This window comes from Myotis myotis, unplaced genomic scaffold, assembly GCF_014108235.1.
Source record: "Myotis myotis isolate mMyoMyo1 unplaced genomic scaffold, mMyoMyo1.p scaffold_m19_p_12, whole genome shotgun sequence".
Classification (NCBI taxonomy): domain Eukaryota; kingdom Metazoa; phylum Chordata; class Mammalia; order Chiroptera; family Vespertilionidae; genus Myotis; species Myotis myotis.
The window spans coordinates 26,069,874-26,092,959 of NW_023416316.1; the positions used below are offsets into that span (position 1 = coordinate 26,069,874).

Sequence of the window (23,086 nt, forward strand, 5' to 3'; positions counted from 1 at the left end):
TATCAAACCTACAGAAAAGTACATAAACATATGAAGAGTTTGAAGACAAATGAACACCAATGACTCATCACTCCTGTTAAGAATTAGAACAATACCAGTTCGTTAAAAGTCCCTTCTATTTCTCTACTCTGATGCATCCTTCAGTCAACATTCAATGCTTCAAGAATAAAAGGTATTTTCTTATCTCTCCAACAATACTGATAGGTTTTTAAAATTTTAAGTTTTCTTCTCCTTATGTAGTTTCTATTTCCTCCAAAATATTTCCCCATTTGTGTAGGTCTTTACATTAGAAGCCTTTCTCAAATGTCTATCTTAAGCTGTCTGCTCATAATTGAGTGGGGAACTAAAAAGCTGATTGGGAACTCTTGAGTGCTGGGACAAGCTGAGCTTCATTATGTAGGGTGAAGCCATTTTTTGAGGAACTCCTACTGTATCTTTGGTTCATTAACTGGAAGAAGCTAAGGGTCTCTGAATTCAATATTCAGTAGGCATATGGTAAGTCAGTATCCCTGATTTTGGTAAAGTAACCAAGCCTTTAACTGTGTCTGCATCCTTTACTACAGAGGTTCTCTATTTTATTCTCTTTAAAGGATAAAATTTGAAACTTCTTTTGAAATGAAGAAGGTCAATCAATCACCCAATGATATGGATTAAGGAAAGAAACACAAGTTCTCAAATATCTTTCACTTGAATCCTTACTTTAGCTACCCCTTCTATTACAGAGTATCCAGAGTTGCTAATCCCTCTGATTTTTAAAAAAATATATTTTATTGATTTATTACAGAGAGGAAGGGAGAGGGATAGAGAGTTAGAAACATCAATAAGAGAGAAACATCGATCAGCTACCTCCTGCACACTCCCTACTGGGGATGTGCCCGCAACCAAGGTACATGCCCTTGACCGGAATCGAACCTGGGACCCTTGAGTCCGCAGGCCGACGCTCTATCCACTGAGCCAAACCGGTTAGGGCAATCCCTGATTTTTGAGGATTTTGTATAAGTTGTCTTAAGCTCTTAACTTTTCCCCTGCCAGCCTAGGATTCAGCTTTCTTTTTACTAAGTCAAAATAAGTTGCTAAGTCAGTTGCCACTCATTTACCTACTTTCCAGATTTAAAAATTTTATTGTCATTACTTCCTTTCCTATTTCCTCTCCTTTATGAGTTTACCACAACCTTTATTTTTAAATGTTTATTGTAGTTTTAGAGGAGTCTTCTAGTCCATAGATTTTATTTAGGTCTTATGACTTAAATGAAACTTTACAATTTTCTCCATAAAAGTTATACAAAATTTCTGTTATAACTTATTCCTGTTTACCAACTAAATTTATTAATTACTAAAAACTATATACTTTAGCCTGGCCAGCGTGGCTCAGTAGTTGAACATCAACCCACGAACCAAGAGGTCACTGGTTCGATTCCTGGTCAGGGGACATGCCCAGGTTTCAGGCTCAATCCCCAGTAGGAGGCATGTAGGAGGCACCTGACCAATGTTTCTCTCTCCCATGGATGTTTCTATCTCTCTATCCCTCTCCTTCCCTCTCTCTCTCTAAAATCAATAAAAACATTTTTTAAAAATATATACTTAAAAAAATTTAAATTGCTTGTGATTAGGAACAATACTGCTTTTTATGTTTTGATTGTATATCTAGCAGTCTTGGTTAATTCTTATTAATTCTGATAATTTCTCAGCAGAATTTCTAGAGTTTTCTATATAGACCAGGGGTCATAAAAACTGTTCTGTGGACCAACTCTGGACCATTGTTAGTTTTTATATAGAAAGTTTGTTGGAACACAGCCACACACATTCACGTATTGTCTATGGCTGCTCAGAGACTATATAGCATACAAAGCCTAAAATATTCAATAGCATCATCTATGAATGCTATTGTTTCATTTTTTCCTTTCTAATCCTTATATCTTTATTTCTTCTATTGCACCAACTAGGACCCTGCCACCCTCTACCCCAAAACAATGGTGAATAATAATAGTAATATCAGGCATGTTTCTCCTTCCTGATTTTTAAAAAATATATTTTTATTGATTTCAGAGAGGAAGGGAAAGGGAGAGGGAGATAGAAACATCAATGATGACAGAATCACTGGTTGATTGCCTCCTGCATACCCCATACTGGGAAATCAAACCATGACCGTCTGATTCATACATAGGTCAATGCTCAACCATTGAGCCACACCGGCCAGGCTCTCCTTCCTGATTTTAAAGAGAATACTTCTAAAGTTTCACCATTTAAACATGAGCTATAGATTTTAGTGTATACTTTTCATGAATTTCATTTTATTTCTAGTTAATTATCAGTTTGTTTTTAACAGCTTTATTGAGGTATGATTCACATACCATATAATTAAATCATTTAAAGTATACAATTAAGTGATTTTTAGTAAACTGAGTTGTGTGATTAACACCATCCAATGTTAGCACATTTTCATCACCCTAAAAAATCCTTCCTGTCTATTAGCAGTCACTCACTCCCTGTCCCTACTCCCAGCCACAGACAACCACTAATCTACTTTCTGTCTCTACAGTCCTGCCTATTGTGGACATTTCATATAAAACCGGTAATCTAATAAGTGGCCCTTTTGTTTGGCTTTATTCACTTAGCATAACTTTTTGAGGCCCATCCATGTTATAACTTTGTTTCTTTTCATTATCAAATAGTATTCTGTCATATAGATATACATTTTGTTTATCCATTTACCAGTTGATAGATATTTGGATTGGTTCCATTTTTTGGCTATTATGACTACTACTTGTATCAGCATTCATGTACAAGTTTTTGTATGGATATATGTATTTATTTCTCTCAGGTAGATATCTAGTAGAATTGCTGAGTCATATGATAACTATGTTTAACCTTTTGAGAAACTGCTGATCTGCTTTCTAAAATGGCTGTCCCATTGTACATTCCTACAGTAATATATGAGGTTCATTTCTTCACATTCTTGCTAATACTTGTGTTTGTTATTAAATCCATCGTAGTGGGTGTGAAGTGGTATCTCATTTGGATTTGACTTGCATTTTCCTTCTAACTGCATTGAACATCTTTTAATGTGCTTATTAATCATTTGCATATCTTCCCTGGTGAAATGAATATGCAAATATTTTGCCTATTTTTAAATTGGGTAATTTGTGTACATGTAAGTGACTTGCAAGTTTTTTATATATTTTGGACACAAATTCTTTATCAAATTTGATTTACAAATATTCTCTCCCATTCTGTAGTTTTTCTTTTCACATTCTTTTCACATTCTTAATGGTGGTATTTGATGCACAAAGTTTTAAAATTTTAGAGGCATTTTATCAAATTTTTTTATCACCTCAGCTTTAGTGTTGTATGAAGATTTACTCCCATGTTTTCTTCTAAGAATTGTATAGGTGTAGCTCTTATGTTCAGGTTGAAATCCATTTTGAGTTCTAGCTGGTTTGGCTCAGTGGATACAGCGTCGACCCACAGACCGAAGGGTCCCAAGTTCGATTCTGGTCAAGGGCATGTGCCTTGGTTGCAGGCTCGATCCCCAGCCCTGGTTGGGGTGCAGATAAGAGGCAACCAATTGATGTGTCTCTCTCACACTGATGTTTCTCTGTGTCTCTCCCTCCTCCCTTTCAATCTCTCTAAAAATTGATGGAAAAATATCTTCAGGTAAGGATTAACAAAAAAATATAAAAAATTAATGAAATAAAAAGCAATGGAAAAAAATATCCTCAGGTAAGGATAAATAAATAAATCTATATTGAGGTCAGGGAAAATGGTTTGTGTAATAACAGTTTTTTGATATTGGCTGAGACTTACGCTGTAGTTCAGTACATGCTCATTTTTGTACATATTCTAAGTTTGCTTCAGATGATGTATTCACTATTTGTTGGGAGCAGAATTATAAAATATGCCTAATAGATCAAGCTTATTAATAAGATTGAAATAGTCTTTAATTCTTACTAATATTTGATCTATTTTATCTATTAGTAAATGAAGGAGTGGTGTTAATATTTTCCACTAAGTTGGTAATTCTGACTTTTTTCTTGTAATTCAGTTTCGTTTTGCTTTTTATGGTTTGAGGCTGTTATTAGGTGCATACCAGATAAGAAGACTTATATTCTAGTGAAATAAATCTTTTAATATAGTACCTTTTTATCACTAATAATGCTTTATGCCTTAAACTCTATTTTGTCTGCTATTAATGTAAATACAACTGTTTTTCTTTTATTTGTATTTGCCTGGTATTTTTTCCCATCATTTTCTGTGCTTGTCTGGTTTCCAAGTGTTCTGTGTTTGTTTGGTTTGGATATGTCCCTTATATAGAACATATAGTTGGGTTTTGTTTTATAATTCAATCTATTATCTTTTAACTGACTGTTTAGTCCATATACATTTACTGTGATTATTGATAGATAGATATATTATCTGCCTACCATATTTTGTGCTTAATTTTTTAAACACAGTATGTTAAATATATTTTCCACATATATTTCTATCTTTCAATGTGGTTTATATGTTTTCTTACTGTACCAAAATTTCAATTATCATACTGTCAAATCAATTTTTCCCCTTGTAAGTTTTACCTTTACTGATGAGGCATTTTAACATGATAGGAATTGTATAACTGCATTGAGAAACATTGATGTGAGATGAAATATCCATCGGTTGCCTCTCGAACATGCCCTGATCGGGGATCAAACCTGTAACCTAGGTATGTGCCCTGACCAGGAATCAAACCTGCAATCTTTTGGTATACAGGTCAACAATCAAACCAACTGAACCACCTGGCCAGGGCTACCTGTGTTTTTAAAATGATTTTCCCCCATCTTCTCTACCTCTATTGAATTGGTATTTTATTAACTTTTATCCTTCTAACTAATTTGGAAGTTATCATTTATATTCTTTTTTTTTTAATTAAATCTTTATTGTTCAGATTATTACATTTGTTCCTCTTCCCCCCCCCCCATAACTCCCCTCCTCCCAGTTCCCGCCCCACCCTCCGCCCTTACTCCCCACCCACTGTCCTCATCCATAGGTGCACGATTTTTGTCCAGTCTCTTCCCACATCTCCCACACCCCTTTACTCCCCCAAGAATAGTCAGTCCATTCCCTTTCTATGTCCCTGGTTCTGTTATAATCACCAGTTCATTCTGTTCATCAGATTATTTATTCACTTGATTCTTAGATTCACTTGTTGATAGATGCATATTTGTTGTTCATAATTTGTATCTTTACCTTTTTCTTCCTCTTCCTCTTCTTAAAGGATACCTTTCAGCATTTCATATAATCCTGGTTTGGTGTGATGAACTCCTTTAGCTTTTCCTTATCTGTGAAGCTCTTTATCTGACCTTCAATTCTGAATGATAGCTTTGCTGGATAAAGTAATCTTGGTTGTAGGTTCTTGGTATTCATCACTTTGAATATTTCTTGCCACTCCCTTCTGGCCTGCAAAGTTTCTGTTGAGAAATCAGCTGACAGTCGTATGGGTATTCCCTTGTAGGTAACTGAGTTTCTTTCTCTTGCTGTTTTTAAGATTCTCTCTTTATCTTTTGCTCTTGGCATTTTAATTATGATGTGTCTTGGTGTGGTCCTCTTTGGATTCCTTTTGTTTGGGGTTCTCCGCGCTTCTTGGACCTGTAAGTCCATTTCTTTCACCAGGTGGGGGAAGTTTTCTGTCATTATTTCTTCAAATAGGTTTTCAATATCTTGCTCTCTCTCATCTTCTGGCAACCCTATAATTCTGATGTTGGTACGCTTGAAGCTATCCCAGAGGCTCCTTACACCATCCTCGCATTTTTGGATTCTTTTTTCATTTTGCTTTTCCGGTTGGGTGTTTTTTGCTTCCTCGCATTTCAAATCATTGACTTGATTCTTGCGCTCCTCTGGTCTGCTGTCGGGAGTCTGTATTATATTCGTTATTTCAGTCCGTGTATGCTTAATTTCTAGTTGATTCCCCAATATAACATCGAGGGTCTCATTAGTTTTCTTGTAGATCTCATTAAGTTTATCGGCGGCTTCTAAACAGTTCTTGAGAGACCTTAAAAGTGTGGTTCTGAACTCTATATCTTCCATTGACAATTTTGTCCTGTTTCTTTGTCTCCGCATTTTGTTATGCTTCCTTGGTGCACCCCCTAGTGGTCTTTGTGCGCAGTCTTATAGTTAAACCTTGATTGTTGTAGCTAATACCAGGGAGGGTTTGACCTCCAGGCCAAGTGGCTATGAGAATCAGCTGTGTCTGCAGTGAGAGAACTTCTGTCCTCTAGGGAGGTGCTAATCTAGCCTTTGCCTGAGGCTATCCGGCAAATGCCTGTGTGCAGGGCTTGGGCGGGGCGGGTCGCACAGGATCAACAGGGTGGGCCAGAGAGAGCAGTTATGACGGCTCTCAGTCCTGTCCCCAGGGGCTCTGCCTCTCTGAGTCCCAGCACCCGCTGCAAACCTCGGAGAGAAAGCTGCACTCGCTCTGACCGAAGCCAGAGAGTCCCGCTTCTCCCGTTTGAGTCTGGGTCCCTAAAGACTCGCCTGTATCTGGAGCTCAGAGTCTGCGACTCCCTCCCGATTGAAAACGCCAACCATGCCCTCCGCCGCCAGCCCGCTCCGCGCACTCCGCACCTCAGAATTTGACTTCAGCACTGCGCCTCCTCTGAGTGTCCGTATGCGTTTCTCTTTCCTCCTAGTTGTAGGACTTCCACTCAGCCAGCGTTCCTGTGGTTCTGGGTGATGTCCATTCCGTTTTTTAGTTTCACTTTTGAAGTAGTTGTTCAAGGCAGCAAACTCCGGCGTTAACCTATGCCGCCATCTTGGTTCCGTCTATATTCTTACTAGAGGCCTGGTGCACGAAATCGTGCACAGGTGGGGTCCGGCCAGCCCGCCGCAATGGGGGCCGATCAGGCCAGCCAGTGGCGGGGAGGAGCCACGGGAGGTTGGTAGGGGCCGATCAGGGTCCTGATCAGGCCGGTTGGCCTCCCCAGTGCACATCATAGTGACCAATCGTTCTGGTCATTCTGGTCATTTTGGTCTCTTGGCTTTTATATATATAGATTCAAATTTTATTTCTAAATTTAAAAAATTTTAACAGGTATGTTTGTCTTAGTCTAAAGATAATCAATATGGCCCTAGCCAGTTTGGCTCAGTGGATAGAGTGTCACCCTGTGGACTGAGGGTCCTGGGTTCTATTCCGGTCAAGGGCACATGTCCGGGTTGTGGGCTCAATCCCCAATAGGGGGCATGCAGGAAGCAGCCAATCAATGATTCTCTCTCATCACTGATGTTTTTATCTCTCTCCCTCTCCCTTCCTCTCTGAAATCAATAACAAAATAAAAAAATAAATAAAAAACCTTTAAAAAAATAAAAAAGATAATCAGTATGTAGCTCTATCCCCTGCTCAAGCAACATGCATAGCTAGAAATCTCTAAGAATATCCCTTTTCTTTTTATACATTACCTCTGAAAGAGTATTTCAGAAATGATCCTGGTGTATTACTATATTGTTATTTCACCATAGCTAGCAACAGATATATTTAATGATTTCTCAGATCTCAACTCTTTAAATAATCAATTTCTATATAAGGAGACATTTTATTAGTGTTTCAAAACAGGCATCACTGACATTTTAGGTGATACAATTAGTCCATTATGCAAACTCTCCCATGTACTACAGGATGTTTAGAAACTCTTATTCCTGGCTAACTAAATGCCAGTGGAACTCCTCTTCTCTTCTTCCATACTGACAACTAAAATTGTACCACACATTATTTCCAAACATTCTCCTAGGGATCAGTACCACACCAATAGAGAGACTAACTACTCTTTGAATGATGAAGACGAAGTGCACAAATGGCCAAATAAAAACAGATTTAGAATTGAAGGACAGCTGGTTTGGCTCAGTGGATAAAGTGTCAGCCTGCAGACTGAAGGGTTCTAGGTTCGACTCCGGTCAAGGGCATGTACCTCAGTTGCAGTCTCCTCCCTGACCCAGAGGCATGTGCAGGAGGCAACCAATCATTGTGTCTCTCTCACATCGATGTTTCTCTTTGTCTTTTTTTTATTTTTTTAAATATATTTTATTGATTTTTTACAGAGGACGAAGGGAGAGGGATAGAGAGTTAGAAACATCGATCAGCTGCCTCCTGCACATCCCCCACTGGGGATGTGCCCGCAACCTAGGCACATACCCTTGACCAGAATCGAACCCGGGACCCCCCCCAGTCCGCAGGCCGATGCTCCATCCACTGAGCCAAACCGGCTTCAGCTCTCTTGGTCTTTCCCTCTCTCTTCCACTTGCTCTAAAAATCAATGGAAAAACATCCTCAGTTAAGGATTAAAAAAAAAAAGTGGAGGGAAAAGTGGAAAAAAAATAGAATTGAAGGACAAAAGAGTAAAAAACACTTCAGTTCAAGAAACTTATCTTATAAACCATTTTTTCATAATTAACTATGCTACTTGGTCTCCTTTCCATAGAAATTTCTCTATGTGCAAGCAACAAAAGATAGAATCACTTTTTGATTGTTTTTTTCCCCCACAAAACCAGTTTCTTTCTCCTAAAGAGATATAAAAGCTGAGACAGAACACTGAATTTGTTTACCATCTTAAAAAAATCCTAAAATGATCTCCTATTCACAAACCTGTTGGTGTCCCAAATAATGACATTTCCATCAAATCCTGATGTTACTAAGAGTCTTGTATTAGTATCATATTCGATGTTCTTCACCCAGCTAGTGTGACCATGTAAAGTGCATACTTTGGTGTTCAATTTTCTCAGATCCCATAGTGCTATTGTAGTGTCATCAGAGCAGGTAGCAAACAGCCGGTTATCAAGAAATCTACAAAGCAGAAAAGAAAAACTGGTTTATTTAATCTCTTATTTAAGAAATCTTGAGAAACCATATTACCTAATCAAGAAAACAAAAAAGGCCTACAAACTCACTGTATAAGCCCAATCATTCTGATATACAACAAATAGTAAATATCATTCACATAATCACAGAGAAAGAAACTGATTTAATGAGGGCCACATTGCAATTTTATCCATTGGCTTTACAATGTTGATTTTTGTTAAAATATATTTTTATTGATTTTTTACAGAGAGGAAGGGAGAGGGATAGAGAGTTAGAAACATCAATGAGAGAGAAACATCGATCAGCTGCCTCCTGTACACCTCCTACTGGGGATGTGCCCGCAACCAAGGTACATGCCCTTGACCGGAATCGAACCTGGGACCCTTCCGTCCACAGGCCGATGCTCTATCCACTGAGCCAAACCGGTTAGGGCTACAATGTTGATTTTTATTTGGAAATGGAAATAGGAATAGGTGTTTGGAGTACAGTTGTAAAGAGAAAAAAGAACTTTAAAATCTGTATAGGAAACACAAATGGTGAAAAACAATTTAATAGGAGACAGAAGAGATTTTGAAGACAATTTCCAAGGAAGACATGTTAAACGTAAAGGGTTAAAAATTATGAGAAATTTTTACTCTGCTACAAGTAACATCTTCTTTTCAGAACACATGCATATGCAAAAATTTCTATTAAAATGCTATCATTTTCATCTATTAATTCAAAGGCATTCTCCAAATAAGCTCGCCTCGCACCATTTTATTAGGACCAGTCAAGAGTACAAGATAGGCAGGAAAAAAAGGAGACATATGTAATACTCTTTGTAATACTTTAAGCAATAAAACAGTTAAAAAAAAAAAGATTACAAGATAGAGAATTAAAATACTCTTTTCAATTCAAACTTTTAATTATTTCACACTAATTTTTTAATCCTTAGTGAGAATATTTTTTATACAAATACTTAAAAAATAACAATATACCAATCATACTTGAATTTCTGCCTAATTCAACACTGGGATGCTTTCTCCAACACAGTGATGGCGAACCTATGACACATGTGTCAGAGGTGACACACAAACTCATTTTTTGGTTGATTTTTCTTTGTTAAATGGCATTTAAATATATAAAATAAATATCAAAAATATAAGTCTTTGTTTTACTATGGTTGCAAATATCAAAAATTTTCTGTATGTGACACAGCACCAGAGTTGAGTTAGGGTTTTTCAAAATGCTGACACACCGAGCTCAAAAGGTTCGCCAACACTGCTCTAACATATGCTTTTTCATAAAACTTCCTAAACTCTCGCAGAAGATATGAATTCTGGAGCTTCTTTCAAGATAAAATTATATATAATTATTTTCTATCAGAAATCAACCTCAATATCCACAACCACCACAATGACCTTCCTGAAACATAACATGGTTTTAAAATTTCAGGCCTTTGTTTGGGCTGTTCTGCTACCTGAAACTACCTCCTACCCTTCACCTGGCTAACCTTTGTTTTCTTGCTACTATTCAGCTATTATCCCCTCCACGAAGCCTTCCCTCTCCATCCAGCCTGGGATAGGTTTATGGATCTTCTAAGCATTCTACACTTCTATTACACAGCTTAATATTTCAATGTACTTCGTCATGCTATCTTCTTGAAGACAGGGGGAATTTGTCTGCATGGTTCATGGTTAGATCTGCAGTACCTAACACACTTGTGCCAGGCACATAATAAACACTCACAAATATTTATTAAATGAATGAATGAGATAGGAGTTCACTGCCTGGTGGAAAAGACATTATAAGTACATGTAAATAATTATACAAGATAATTGTGTGGAATTAGCAGAGAAAACAAAGTGCTTAGGAAAGACTTCATGGTGGTGTCATTTGAACTGACTTTAAAAGATGAGCAGGAACTCCTTATATAGAAGTATGTAAGGATGTACTCTGAGAGACTTTTAGGAGTGCTGTGTATGAAAAAGTAGAGACAAGGAGAGAATATATCATGGATTTATTCTATAATGATTCCCAATAATTATTTCTTAATTATAAATACATGCCTATTGAAAATATTTTTTAATGGAGAAAAAATTCCACCACCAAAAATAACTGCTGTTCCTGTATTTCAAACCTAATATTATCTCATAAATATTTTGCTACCTCATTAAAAATTTATTGACAAAATCATTCTTAATAGCTGAGTAGCATTCACTGTATAAATAAACCATAATCTTTTTAAAACAAAAATGCAATTGTAAGCTGTTTAGATTGCTTCCAATATTTTACTATTATAAAATACTATGATGGCCCGGCCAGCGTGGCTCAGTAGTTGAGTGCTGACCTATGAACCAGGAGGTTATAGTTTGATTCCCGGTCAGGACACATGCCCAGGTTGTGGGCTTGATCGCCACAGTGGGGCGTGCACGAAGCAGCCAGTCAATGATTCTCTCTCATCATTGTTGTTTCTCCCTCTCTCTCCCTCTCTAAAATCAATAAAAATATATATTTTATAAAAAAATCACACCTTGGCAAATCCCCTAACAGCCAAATATTACCCACATCCCTAGTTATTTTTCTAAGTGCATTTCCAGAAAAATGTATTGCTAAGTAAAAAGGGATTTTTATTTTTTTATTTTTTATTTTTTTTAAATATATTTTATTGATTTTTTACAGAGAGGAAGGGAGAGAGATAGAGAGTTAGAAACATCGATGACAGAGAAACATCGATCAGCTGCCTCCTGCACGTCTCCTACTGGGGAAGTGCCTGCAACCCAGGTACATGCCCTTGACCAGAATCGAACCCGGGACCCTTCAGTCCGCAGGCCGATGCTCTATCCGCTGAGCCAAACCGGCTTTGGCTAAAAAGGGATTTTTAAAAATGTAAGGCTTTTGATACATATATTCAAATTATCCCCAAAAGAGCATACCAATATGTAGTTCCACCAGCAGTGAGGAGAGTCCATTTCTCCAAACCCTTGCCACACAGATATTTTTAAATTCTGCTAAGTGCCAGGAAAAAAAGCACCTATTTAAAAAGCTTGATTTCAGAGAAGAAGGGAAAGAGGAGGAGAGAAACATCAACAATGAGAATCATTGAGCCTCCTGCACGCCCCCCACTGGGGATGTACTGGTAGCCCACTGTAGATAATTTAACCATGTGGGCATGTGCCCTGACCGGGAATCAAACCCTGACATCCTGGTTCATAGGTTGATGCTCAACCACTGAACCACACCAACTGGGCAAAAATCATTTTGTTTTAGGTTAAAACTTTTCTTTTTAGTAAAGATTAACTTTTTTCATATTAACTGGAAGATTATATTTCTTTTGTGAATTGCTATCAATGTTCCTTACTGATTTTCCTTTTGCAGTATTATTTTTATTATTGAGTGATAAAATCTCTTCATGGTAACAATTATATATCTTAATTTTTCAAATACAGTGTATTAAATATATTTTCTACATATATTTCTATCTTTCAATGTGGTTTATATGTTTTCTTACTGTATCAAAATTTTAATTATTATATTATCAAATCAAATTTTCCCCTTATAGTTTTATCTTTACTGATGAGGCATTTTAATGTGTTCCACACATGATAGGAATTATATAATTGCAAAAAATATAATGACAAAAGGCTACTGAAAGTCAGTCAAACTTTTAAAATAAATTGATCATCATAAGAGTATCTTTATACATTTGAAAATTTAGGGAAAAAATATGAATAAGGTATTTTGTTTAATCTAGAGAAAATAATGCACATATGGATTGAAAACCCCAGTGGTATTATATTGCTGTAGGTCACAGTAGTCTACCCTGAAGGATTTAAAGCAAGACAGTGACATAATTAAATAAGAATTTCAGAAAGATCTGAGTTGGCTAGGTTCCAAAACTCTTGGATTTTCATAAAAAATAAAGTGAGTAATCAGGTTTTAAATTTTTGTCAATAAGGTTATTGAAAAAATTACCATTGTTACATGAAAGCATATTTTAAAACCAAGAATGAATATAATCTTAAAACAAAAGTTAATAATTTTGAATTGAATAAATCTACCTTGATGAAAACTTCAATACTTTGACTTTAGTTTTCTCATTTTTTTGCCTCAAAGTATTACCTGTTAAAAATTTTGGTATTAGAGCCCTAGCAGGTTGCTCTATGGTTAGATCATTGGCCTGCCAACTGAAGGGTCCTGTTTTTAATTCCAGTCATGGGCACAATGCACCTCAGTTGTAGGCTCCATCCACGATCGCAGTCTGGGAGTGTGCAAGAGGCAACCAATCAGTGTCGCTCTCACATCAATATTTCTCTCTCTTTGTCTCTCCCCCTCTCTTTCATTCTGTCTAAAAATCAATGAATGTCCTCTAAAAAAATTTCCTCAGGTGAGGATTAACAACAACAAAAAATTTTGGTATTAGATCCCTAGCCAGATAGCTCCCTGGCCGGATAGCTCAGTTGGTTAGAGTGGTGTCCCCAAAAAGGTTATGGGTTTAATCCCTGGTCAGGAATCAACCAATGAATGCATAAATAAATGGAACAACAAATCAATGTTTCTCTTTCTCTCCTCCCCCCACCTTCCTCTCTCTCTAAAATCAATTTTTTAAAAATTTGGTATTAGAGAATGATTGGTAAAGAAAGTAGATAAATTATAGAAAAATGTAGAGTAGGAGACTGGTTAAATTATCTACAGTTCTTACCCCAAAGTAAGCAGATGCAGTGAATGTAAAGTTTTAGACAAGTTTTTGGAGTTCTGGTCCAATCCTCTCAAATGAAAACTCAGTCTAGCCTAATTAGTTAATAATTATAACATGTTTTTAACTCCATAGTCCCTAATAAACAGGAGACACTCCTTCACACACACACTGAAATCTATGAGTTTCTGAATTATAGAACTTCTCTGTATGTCCCCATCAAACCCCAACATATGACTATAATAACTCTTGATAAATTGACAGATAGATAAATTGAGGTCTTCATTATCAGAAGATAACTGGTAAAAGATGACAGTAATTGAAATTGAGTTTTCTTAAACAGGAACCAACATTTCATTGTACAAGGGAAAGAAAGTGTTGAGTAGTTACCTAAAAATAACTAAAAATGATGGAAATAAGCCTTTCTTACAATTATTTAACTACTAGAGGTCTGATGCACAAAATTCGTGCAAGGGCCTTGGCCCCCACTACTGCGGCAGCCGCCTCTGCCTTGACCCCTGCCTGCCGCCACCACAGCTGGGGGCTGCAGCCGGGGCCTCTGCTGCCTCTGCCTCAGCCCCTGCCTGCTGTGGCTTTGTCCAGAAGGAACGATGTCCGAAAGGACATCTGGTCTAATTAGCATATTAGGCTCTTATTATTATAGACTAGAGGCCCGGCGCACAAAAATTTGTGCACTCGGGGGGGAGGGGGGTCCCTCAGCCCGGCCTGTGCCCTCTCGCAGTCTGGGACCCCTCGGGAGATAATGACCTGCTGGCTTAGGCCTGCTCCCGGGTGGCAGAGGGCAGGCCCAATCCCTAGGTGCAGCCCCTGGTCGGGCACAGAGCAGGGCCGAAGGGGAGTTGGGGCACTGCCCCGTCATGCACAGAGCAAGGCGGATTGGGAGATTGGGATGCCACCCCTAGTCACGCTCAGGGTAGGGCCGATTGGGGGGTTGGGGCACCGCCCCCTGTCACACTCAAGGCAGGGTCGATGGGGAGGTTGCAGCGCCACCCCGTCACTCAAAGAGCAGGGCCAATCAGGGGGGTTGGGGCTCCGTACCCTGTCACGCACAGAGCAGGGTCAATCAGGGGGTTGGGGAGCTCCCCCCTGTCACGCACAGAGCAGGGCCCATCAGGGGGTTGGGGAGCTCCCCCCTGTCATGCACAGAGCAGGGCCCATCAGGGGGTTGAGGAGCTCCCCCTGTCACTCACAGAGTAGGGCCGATAGGGGAGTTGGGGCACCACCCCCTGTCACACACAGAGCAGGGCCAATAAGGGGGTTGGGGAACCGCCACTGTCACACTCAGGGCAGGGCCGATGGGGAGGTTATGGCTCTACCCCATCACACATAGAGCAGGGCCCTGGGGGGGGTTGGGGCGCCGCCCTCTATCACCCACAGAGCAGGGCCGATCAGGGTGTTGGGGCGCCCCCACTCTCACACTCAGGGCAGGGCTGATGGGGAGGTTATGGCTCTAACCCATCACACACAGAGCAGGGCCCGTGGGGGGGTGGGAGGGTTGGGGCGCCGCACCCTGTCACACAGAGCCACAGGGCAATCAGGGGGTTGGGGAGCTCCCCCCTATCAGGCACAGAGCAGGGCTGATCAGGGGGTTGGAGCGCCTTCCCCTGTCACGAACAGAGCAGGGCGGATAGGGAGGTTGTGGCCCCACCCCCTGTCACACACAGAGCCGCAGGGCGATCAGGGGGTTTGGGCGCTGCCCCGTCACGCTGATCCCGGTGCCGGGAGGTCTCGTGGCTCCGCTGATTCCGGTGCTGGGAGGCATATTACCCTTTTACTATATAGGATAGAGGCTTGGTGCACGGGTGGGGGCCGGCTGGTTTGCCCTGAAGGGTGTCCTGGATCAGGGTGGGGGTCCCCACTGGGGTGCCTGGCCAGCCTGGATGAGGGGATGATGGCTGTTTGCAGCTGGTCACACCCCCTTCAGGGTCGGGGTCCCCACTGGGGTGCCTGGCCAGTCTGGGTGAGGGGCTGAGGGCTGTTTTCAGGCCGGCGGGTGACTGAAGCTCCCAACCGCTCCTTTTTTTCTTTTTCTTTTCTTTTTTATTCTGGGCCAGCTTTAGCTCTGAGGCTTTGCTGCTGAAAGCAGGTATCTGGTTTGTTTGGGTTCTATAATTGAAACACTGTTTCAACTCCAGCTCTGAGATCCCAGCCAGCTGAAAGCAGGTTTCTGGGGTTTTGTTTAGCTTCTATATTTGTAACAATGTTTCAAACTGCAAGCTCAGAGGCCGGCAAGGCAGGTTGGGAACGTTGGAGTCCTCCGTCACTGAAGCAAGCAAGCCTCATGTTAGCTTTAAGCTGCCTGGCTGCCGGCCACCATCTTGGCTGGCAGTTAATTTGCATATCACCCTGATTAGCCAATGGGAAGGGTAGCGGATGTACGGCTAATTAACATGTTTCTCTTTTATTAGATAGGATGTGCAAATTCTTAGAACAAGAATAAATTAAATGTTTGGTTTTTGTTTTTTTTACATAATCTTTAAAATGAAATTATGACATTAGAATATTGCATCTTTACTTCATACTTGAGTTTTGTATTATAATCATAAAAAGGCTAATTTCCTGTATAATATTCAAGGGCTTTATCACTTTTCCCAAGGGCCTTTCCTTAGTCATGTGAGATACATAATTTTTCAAAGTACCTATCATGTCATCATTTCTGTTATTTTCTTTTCTCTAATTGATAACTAGTTTAACTCGATCAAATCCTCATTTTCCAATGATTTTATATGTAATCAATTCTACTAGTAAACATCACTCTCAGGGTTTTGTGAAATTCTACATCCTTTGCAAGATAAGAAATTTCATGTTCCCAGAGATAAGCACTGAATTATAGTATATTGTTTGAAATATAACAATCAGGAAAAGACCAACAGACAATGGGAGAGAAAAGTAGATTCTGGCATATTTAAATGGGTGCTAGTTTTTTAACTGCTATATCATGAAGTAAATATTCTTATGATAACCTCAGTTCCCCCTGTAACCACATAATTGGGGGAACCTGATTATTAAGTGGACTTATAAATCTACATCCAGAGTCCTCATGAATTACAAGGAAGCCTACACAAGGGGCTTAAGAATTTAAATTACATACTTCCCCTAAATATGAAGCAACAGAAAATGCTCTCTACAATTATCAACTTTTTTATTTATAAGCAAACCTCAAAACTACAAAATAAACTAGAAGACATTACTAAGTATGTGCATGCCCTCATCTCTGAATAGTATAGGTCTAATGGAACTGAATATGAATTCCAGCTTTACCACTCACTGAGTGGCCAGATTATGATGACCACTGATGTTTGTAGGCAAATTAGCTATAATTTCACGCTGAAGTTGCTAGAGGGCCAGACCACTATAAATAGGGAAGCAGGTTGTTTACCATGACAGAAGTGATTTTTTTCTGAAGATATGGGTAAACAACACGATTTAACAGCCTTTGAACGTGGGAGATACACACACACACACACACACACACTGAGTGGCCAGATTATTATGACCACCTAACATTTGTAGGCAAATTAGCCGTACACTGTATGGTATGGGATATGGAAGGCAAAGGCCTGTTCGAACACCTTTGCTGTCTGCAGTTATCAAGATAAAACGTCTCCAATTTGCACAGGAACACAAGGATTGGACAGTCGAGCATTGGAAAAAAGTCATGTGGTCCAATGAATCACGTTTCCAGTTGCATCATGCAGATGGCAGAGTGAGAATTTGGCAGAAACAGCATGAAAGCATGCACCCCACATGCATGAGTACAACCCTTCAAGCTGGTGGGGGCAGTTATTATGGTTTGGGGCATGTTTTCCTGGCATGATGTGGGCCCTTTAATTCGTGTGGAACAACGTCTGAATAACACAACATACCTATGTATTGTTGCTGATCAAGTTCATCCTATCGTGTTGATGGCATATCCCAATGGAGATGGCTTCTTCCAACAAGACAATGCGCCATGCCACGGTGCTTGTATTGTGCAGAAGTGGTTTCAGGAACATGAGGGAGACTTTACCTTGCTTAGGTGGCCCCCACAATCACCAGATCTCAATCCAATTGAGCATTTGTGGGACGAAGTTAAAAGAGCCATCTGGCAGCTGGTTCCACAACCATCAAATTTCACAGAACTGGACAGTGCTATTCATCAGGCCATCAAATTTCACAGAACTGGACAGTGCTATTCATCAGGCATGGTGTCAGATTCCTAGCATCACCTTTCAACATCTCATGGTGTCAACACCAAGAAGAATCGCCGCAGTACTGAAGGCAAAAGGTGGCCCAACGAAGTACTGATTGGGTGGTCATAATAATCTGGCTGTGTGTGTGTGTGTGTGTGTGTGTGTGTGTGTGTGTGTGTGTGTATACCACATTCAAAGGCTGTTAAATAGGGTTGTTTACCCATATCTTCAGAAAAAAATCACTTCTACTCTCGTGGTAAACAACTTGCTTCCCTATTTATAATGGTCTGACCCTCTAGCAACTTCAGCGCGAAATTATAGCTAATTTGCCTACAAATGTTAGGTGGTCATAATAATCTGGCCACTCAGTGTATATTATATACCTTGGGCAAGTCTCTTTATCTGGGTTGCAGTTTCTTCATTCCTTAAAATGGGTACAATATCTGTCTCACATCAGGATACCATGAGAATTAAACATATTATGTATGAAAAGTACTTCACAAAAGGTTTGGCACATAGTAAGCACTCAAAAAATGGAAGTTAGTATTAAGTAATACACACTTACGCTCATGCCAACGACTTCCCAAATCCTTACTCAAAACTCTAAAGTTATATTACCTCTAAAAAAAGCTTCAAAATCTGTTTTTTTCTAACCAACAGATAAGAGGCAAATTCAAATTTGTAGGTGTGGGGTACTAGGGCAGGCACATTGATAGCAGCAAATGAGAGCTCATGTTAATAAGGAACACAAATTCTAATAGCAGATTAGTCAGAGCCATTTTGAGTAGGGGCAAACAACTTGGTATACGTCTTTTCTTTTTGAGGTAATAAAATTTTAAATTGTGAAATATTAGAAACATAGAGAAATGTATGAAGAATATAACAAACACCTGTGATACTCACCACCCAGCTTTATCAAATTTTAACATTTTGTATCATTCAGATTTTTAAAAACATTACAAACACAGTTGAAGTACCCTGTATATCCCTCCCCAAACCCATTCCCCTCCCTCCCTCTCCAGAGGGAACCACTATCCAAAATTTGTTGTTACTCCCCACACAATTTTTAATACCATGAATTCATAAGTATGTAGCTATAAACAATTGATAATATTGTTTTGCATGCTATTCTTTAAATACTTAATGAGCACCCACTATGAGCTAGGCATAGTTCTAGGTGCTGGGGATAAAGCAGAGAACAAACAGAGAAATACATGCCCTTATCAAGCTTGTGTCTGTATATTTTCAAACTTTATATAAATGGTATCACACTGTACATACAGCTCATTCTACAGTTGCTTTTCTGGCTCAACCTCAAATTTCTGACATGTATCTCACATGCTGATTCTTTTCGTTTTAACGGATGTATAGTATTCCATTGTATAAGTATACCAGAGTTGACCTTCCTCTTGCAGATTTATTTCCAACTTCTAATACTAATAATGCTATAATGAACCTTCTTAACCTATCTCCTTGCTCTCACATGTGCTATAACTTATTTTTAAAAATTGATTTTCAATTTTACCTGATGTTGCAAAATTGCTCTTCAAAGTAATTTTACCAATTTATACTCCATCAATAATATCTAAGAGTTTCTATTTCTCAACATCTTTGGTATTTCTTCACTGCTATTTTAATTTGCATTTCCATGGCAACTAGTAAGCTTGAAAATCTTCCCATATTTATTGCTTATTTTAGTTTCTCTTATGCGATTCTCTGTCAATTTTGTTCCAGAATAATTGTCTTATATATTCTGGATACTTAGCCATTTTTTAGTTACGTGCATTAAAAACATCTTCTCCCACTAGCCTATAGCTTGTCTTCTCACATTCTTATGTCTTTGGTTATAAGGAAGTTTTAAATTTTAATGCAGTTGAACTTTTAATCCTTAATGGTTTATGGATTTTGTGTATTTAAAAAAATCCTTTCTTATACTTAGAGTATGAATATATTCTATATTTCTTCTAACGCTTTAAAGGTTTTCTTCTATAATTAGGTCTTTAATCTAACTGGCAGTAACTTTTAGTTATGGTATGAGATAAAAATCTAATTTTATTTTATTTTTTCATATACATAACCAGTTCTCTGTTTTCCATCCTCCCACCCCCACAGTGATTTATAATGTCCCTGCTGTCATATGTTAAATATCTGGAAACACTATTTCGTTCCATTAGTCACTTAATCTATCCCTGTCCTAAGACTATGTTTGATATCTGGAGAGGTGAGTACTCCTACCATCTTAAGTCTTCTTCAAAACAGTCTCAGATATTCTTGGCCTTTGCTGTTCAATATGAATTTTAAAATAAAGTTATAAAAACTTGATATTTTTATTAAAACTGCACTAAATTTATAGATTAATTTGGGAAGAAATGACTTCTTTATGATATTGAGTTCTCTCCTCCAGAGAATATTTGCATTTATTTTTGGACCACATGGTAGTGTGAATTTAGGCCCCACACATGCATGAAGGCTGGCTTGTGGTTAGAAATCCAGATTTTCTGACACCTCTCTACCCAATGCCACAGTTTAGATCAGTGATGGCGAACCTTTTGAGCTTGGTGTGTCAGCTAAACTCTGGTGCTGTGTCACATATAGAAATTTTTTGATATTTGCAACCATAGTAAAACAAAGACTTATATTTTTGATATTTATTTTATATATTTAAATGCCATTTAACAAAGAAAAATCAACCAAAAAAATGAGTTGCGTGTCACCTCTGACACGCGTGTCATAGGTTCACCATCACTGGTTTAGATGAACAATGTGATTTATTTCTAGATCACTATTTTTGCTAAAGTATAACCCTTTCAAGTCCCACCCTTCTGCAGAGTTTTCTACTAGACTCCTCAGCTTCAACTGACAGAATTATTCTCCTGTCCTCTGTACTCCTCATAAATGTTAAAATAGAAGCTCAAGGTCACCAGCATTTTGCTAAAGCCTCCATGGTAAAAGACATCTTGAATACCTATTTACTTCCTCGTATTCCTGCTTCAACTTCATTTTTGGCCCTAGGATTCCTTTCTTTCTTATCAGCTCAACTGTACATTAAAAATATATATATTTAGCCCTAGCTGGTTTGGCTCAGTGGATAGATAGAGTGTTGGCCTGCGGACTCAAGGGTCCCAGTTTCAATTCCAGTCAAGGGCATGTACCTTGGTTGCGGGCACATCCCCAGCAGGGGGTGTGCAGAAGACGGCTGATCGATGTTTCTCTCTCACTGATGTTTCTAACTCTCTATCCCTCTCCCCTCCTCTCTGTAAAAAAAAAAAATCAATAAAATATATTTTATATATATATATTTTTTTTAATATTTATTTATTTATTTATTTATTTTGCTCTGGCCCAGTGGCTCAGTTGGTTGGAACATCATCCTGTACACCAAAAGGTTGCAGGTATAATTCCTGATCAGGGCACATATTAAGTTGTGGGTTCGATTCTTTTTTTTTTTTTTATTGCTTAAAGTATTACCAAGAGTATTACATATGTTTCCTTCCCACCCCCTTGACATTCCACTGGCCTCCCCTACCCCCCAGTGCCCCGTGTCCATTGGTGATGCCTATATGCATGCATACAAATCCTTCGGTTGTGGGTTCAATTCTTAGTCGGGTGAGTGTGGGAGACAACGGATCCATGCTTCTCTCTCACATTGATGTTTCTCTTTCTCTTTCTCTTCCCCTTCCTATCTCTAAAAAATCAATTTAAAAAAATCCTCAAGTGAGAATTAAAGAGGATTAAATATATATATTTTAAATTTTTAAAAAAATATATTTTATTGATTTTTTTACAGAGAGGAAGGGAGAGGGATAGAGAGTTAGAAACATCGATGAGAGAGAAACATCGATCAGCTGCCTCTTGCACACTCCCCACTGGGGATGTGCTGCAACCAAGGTACATGCCCTTGACCAGAATCGAACTTGGGACCCTTGAGTCCGCAGGCCCATGCTCTATCCACTGAGCCAAACCGGTTAGGGCTATATTTAAATTTTTAAAAATATATTTATAATTGATTTCAGAGAGGAAAGGAGGAGAGATAGAAACATCAATGATGAGAGAGAATCATTGCTCAGTTGCCTACTGCACGCCCTCACCCACACTGGGGATTGAGCCTGCAACCCGCATGACCCTGACTTGGAATCGAACCGTGACCTCCTGGTTCACAGGTTGGCACTCAACCACCGAGACATGCCAGCCAGACAATAGTTAAAATTTTACCCAGCGTTTCTAGTTTATCTTTTATAGCCTCATTTTTATCTGCTTAATTTACTAGTTTTGGATGCAACTATCTATATATATAAAAGCCTAAGTGACCATTCGACCAGTAGCTATGACACACACTGACCACCAGGGGCCAGATGCTCAATGCACAGGCATGGAAACATGGAACAGATTGATGAATCTCAGAGGGACGGGGGCAGGCGGGGAGAGATTAACCAAAGATCTTATATGCATGCTAGAGGGCCGGTGCACAGATGAATACGTGCAGCAGGCCTCTGACATCTCCCGGGGGGTACCAGATTGTGAGAGGGCGCAGGCCAGGCCAAGGGATCCTAGTAGTAAAATATCTCACTATGACTATCTATATATACTATATAAAAGCCTAAAGCGACCAGCTGACTGGTCAGTAGCTATGACGCGCACTGACCACCAGGAGGCAGATGCCCAATACAGCTTGGCAGCTGCAGTTCCTGGGTGATGCATCTAGAACCTGAGAGGAGGGAACCCAATTCCAGGGTGCGTCATCTGAGAACCACCCTCTCACAATCCGGAACCCCTCGGGAGATGTCAGAGAGCTGGTTTCGGCCCGATCCCTGCAGGCCAGGCCAAGGGACCCCACCGGTGCATGAATCTGTGCACCGGGCCTCTAATAGATTTAGAATTCCTTATTGTTCCATCTTTGGTTTTTATACTTCAAGTTGCATACAAGTTTATGATTATATATATCTTCCTGATGGATTTTTCCTTTTCTTAATATGTACTGTTGCATTTTTTATTAAAGACTTTGGTATTCCATCTGTCCAATAATAACCTACATCAGTTTTCTTTTTCCATTTCTGGGCAGTCTTATTTTTGGTATTTCTATAGAGAATATATAAATGATTTTGTTTTTCATTCAAATTGGTAGGTCTCTGTGTCTTTTAATAAAGATCAATCCATTTATACCTACTGTGAACTATACATATATTTGGAACTATTTCTACTTCTTTTTTCTATTTATATTTCCTTTGCTTTATCATTATTTATTATTATTATTATCATCACTTTTTTAAGCTTTCCTGTCTTCAATATTCCCTTTTCCCCTCTCCTGCTGGTTTGGAAACTGTAAACTGTACTTCTATTACTTTAGTTACTTTTAGTTTTTCATCATATGTATTTAATGATACGTTGTTCTGAATTTAC

At 39.0% G+C, this 23,086-nt stretch overlaps 1 protein-coding gene across 4 annotated transcripts in view; it reads right to left on the minus strand.

The window, feature by feature from the left end:
- Positions 1-23,086, minus strand: part of DCAF10 (DDB1 and CUL4 associated factor 10) — a 52,128-nt gene that overhangs the window by 12,932 nt on the left and 16,110 nt on the right. For 3 of the 4 annotated variants that reach the window (XM_036330320.1, XM_036330319.1, XM_036330322.1), the window contains exon 3: positions 8,609-8,806. The exons of the other annotated variant lie outside the window; for it this stretch is intronic. In XM_036330320.1, coding sequence (XP_036186213.1) covers positions 8,609-8,806 — 198 coding nt within the window. The remainder of the gene's footprint in view (positions 1-8,608; positions 8,807-23,086) is intronic. 4 annotated transcript variants of the gene reach the window in all.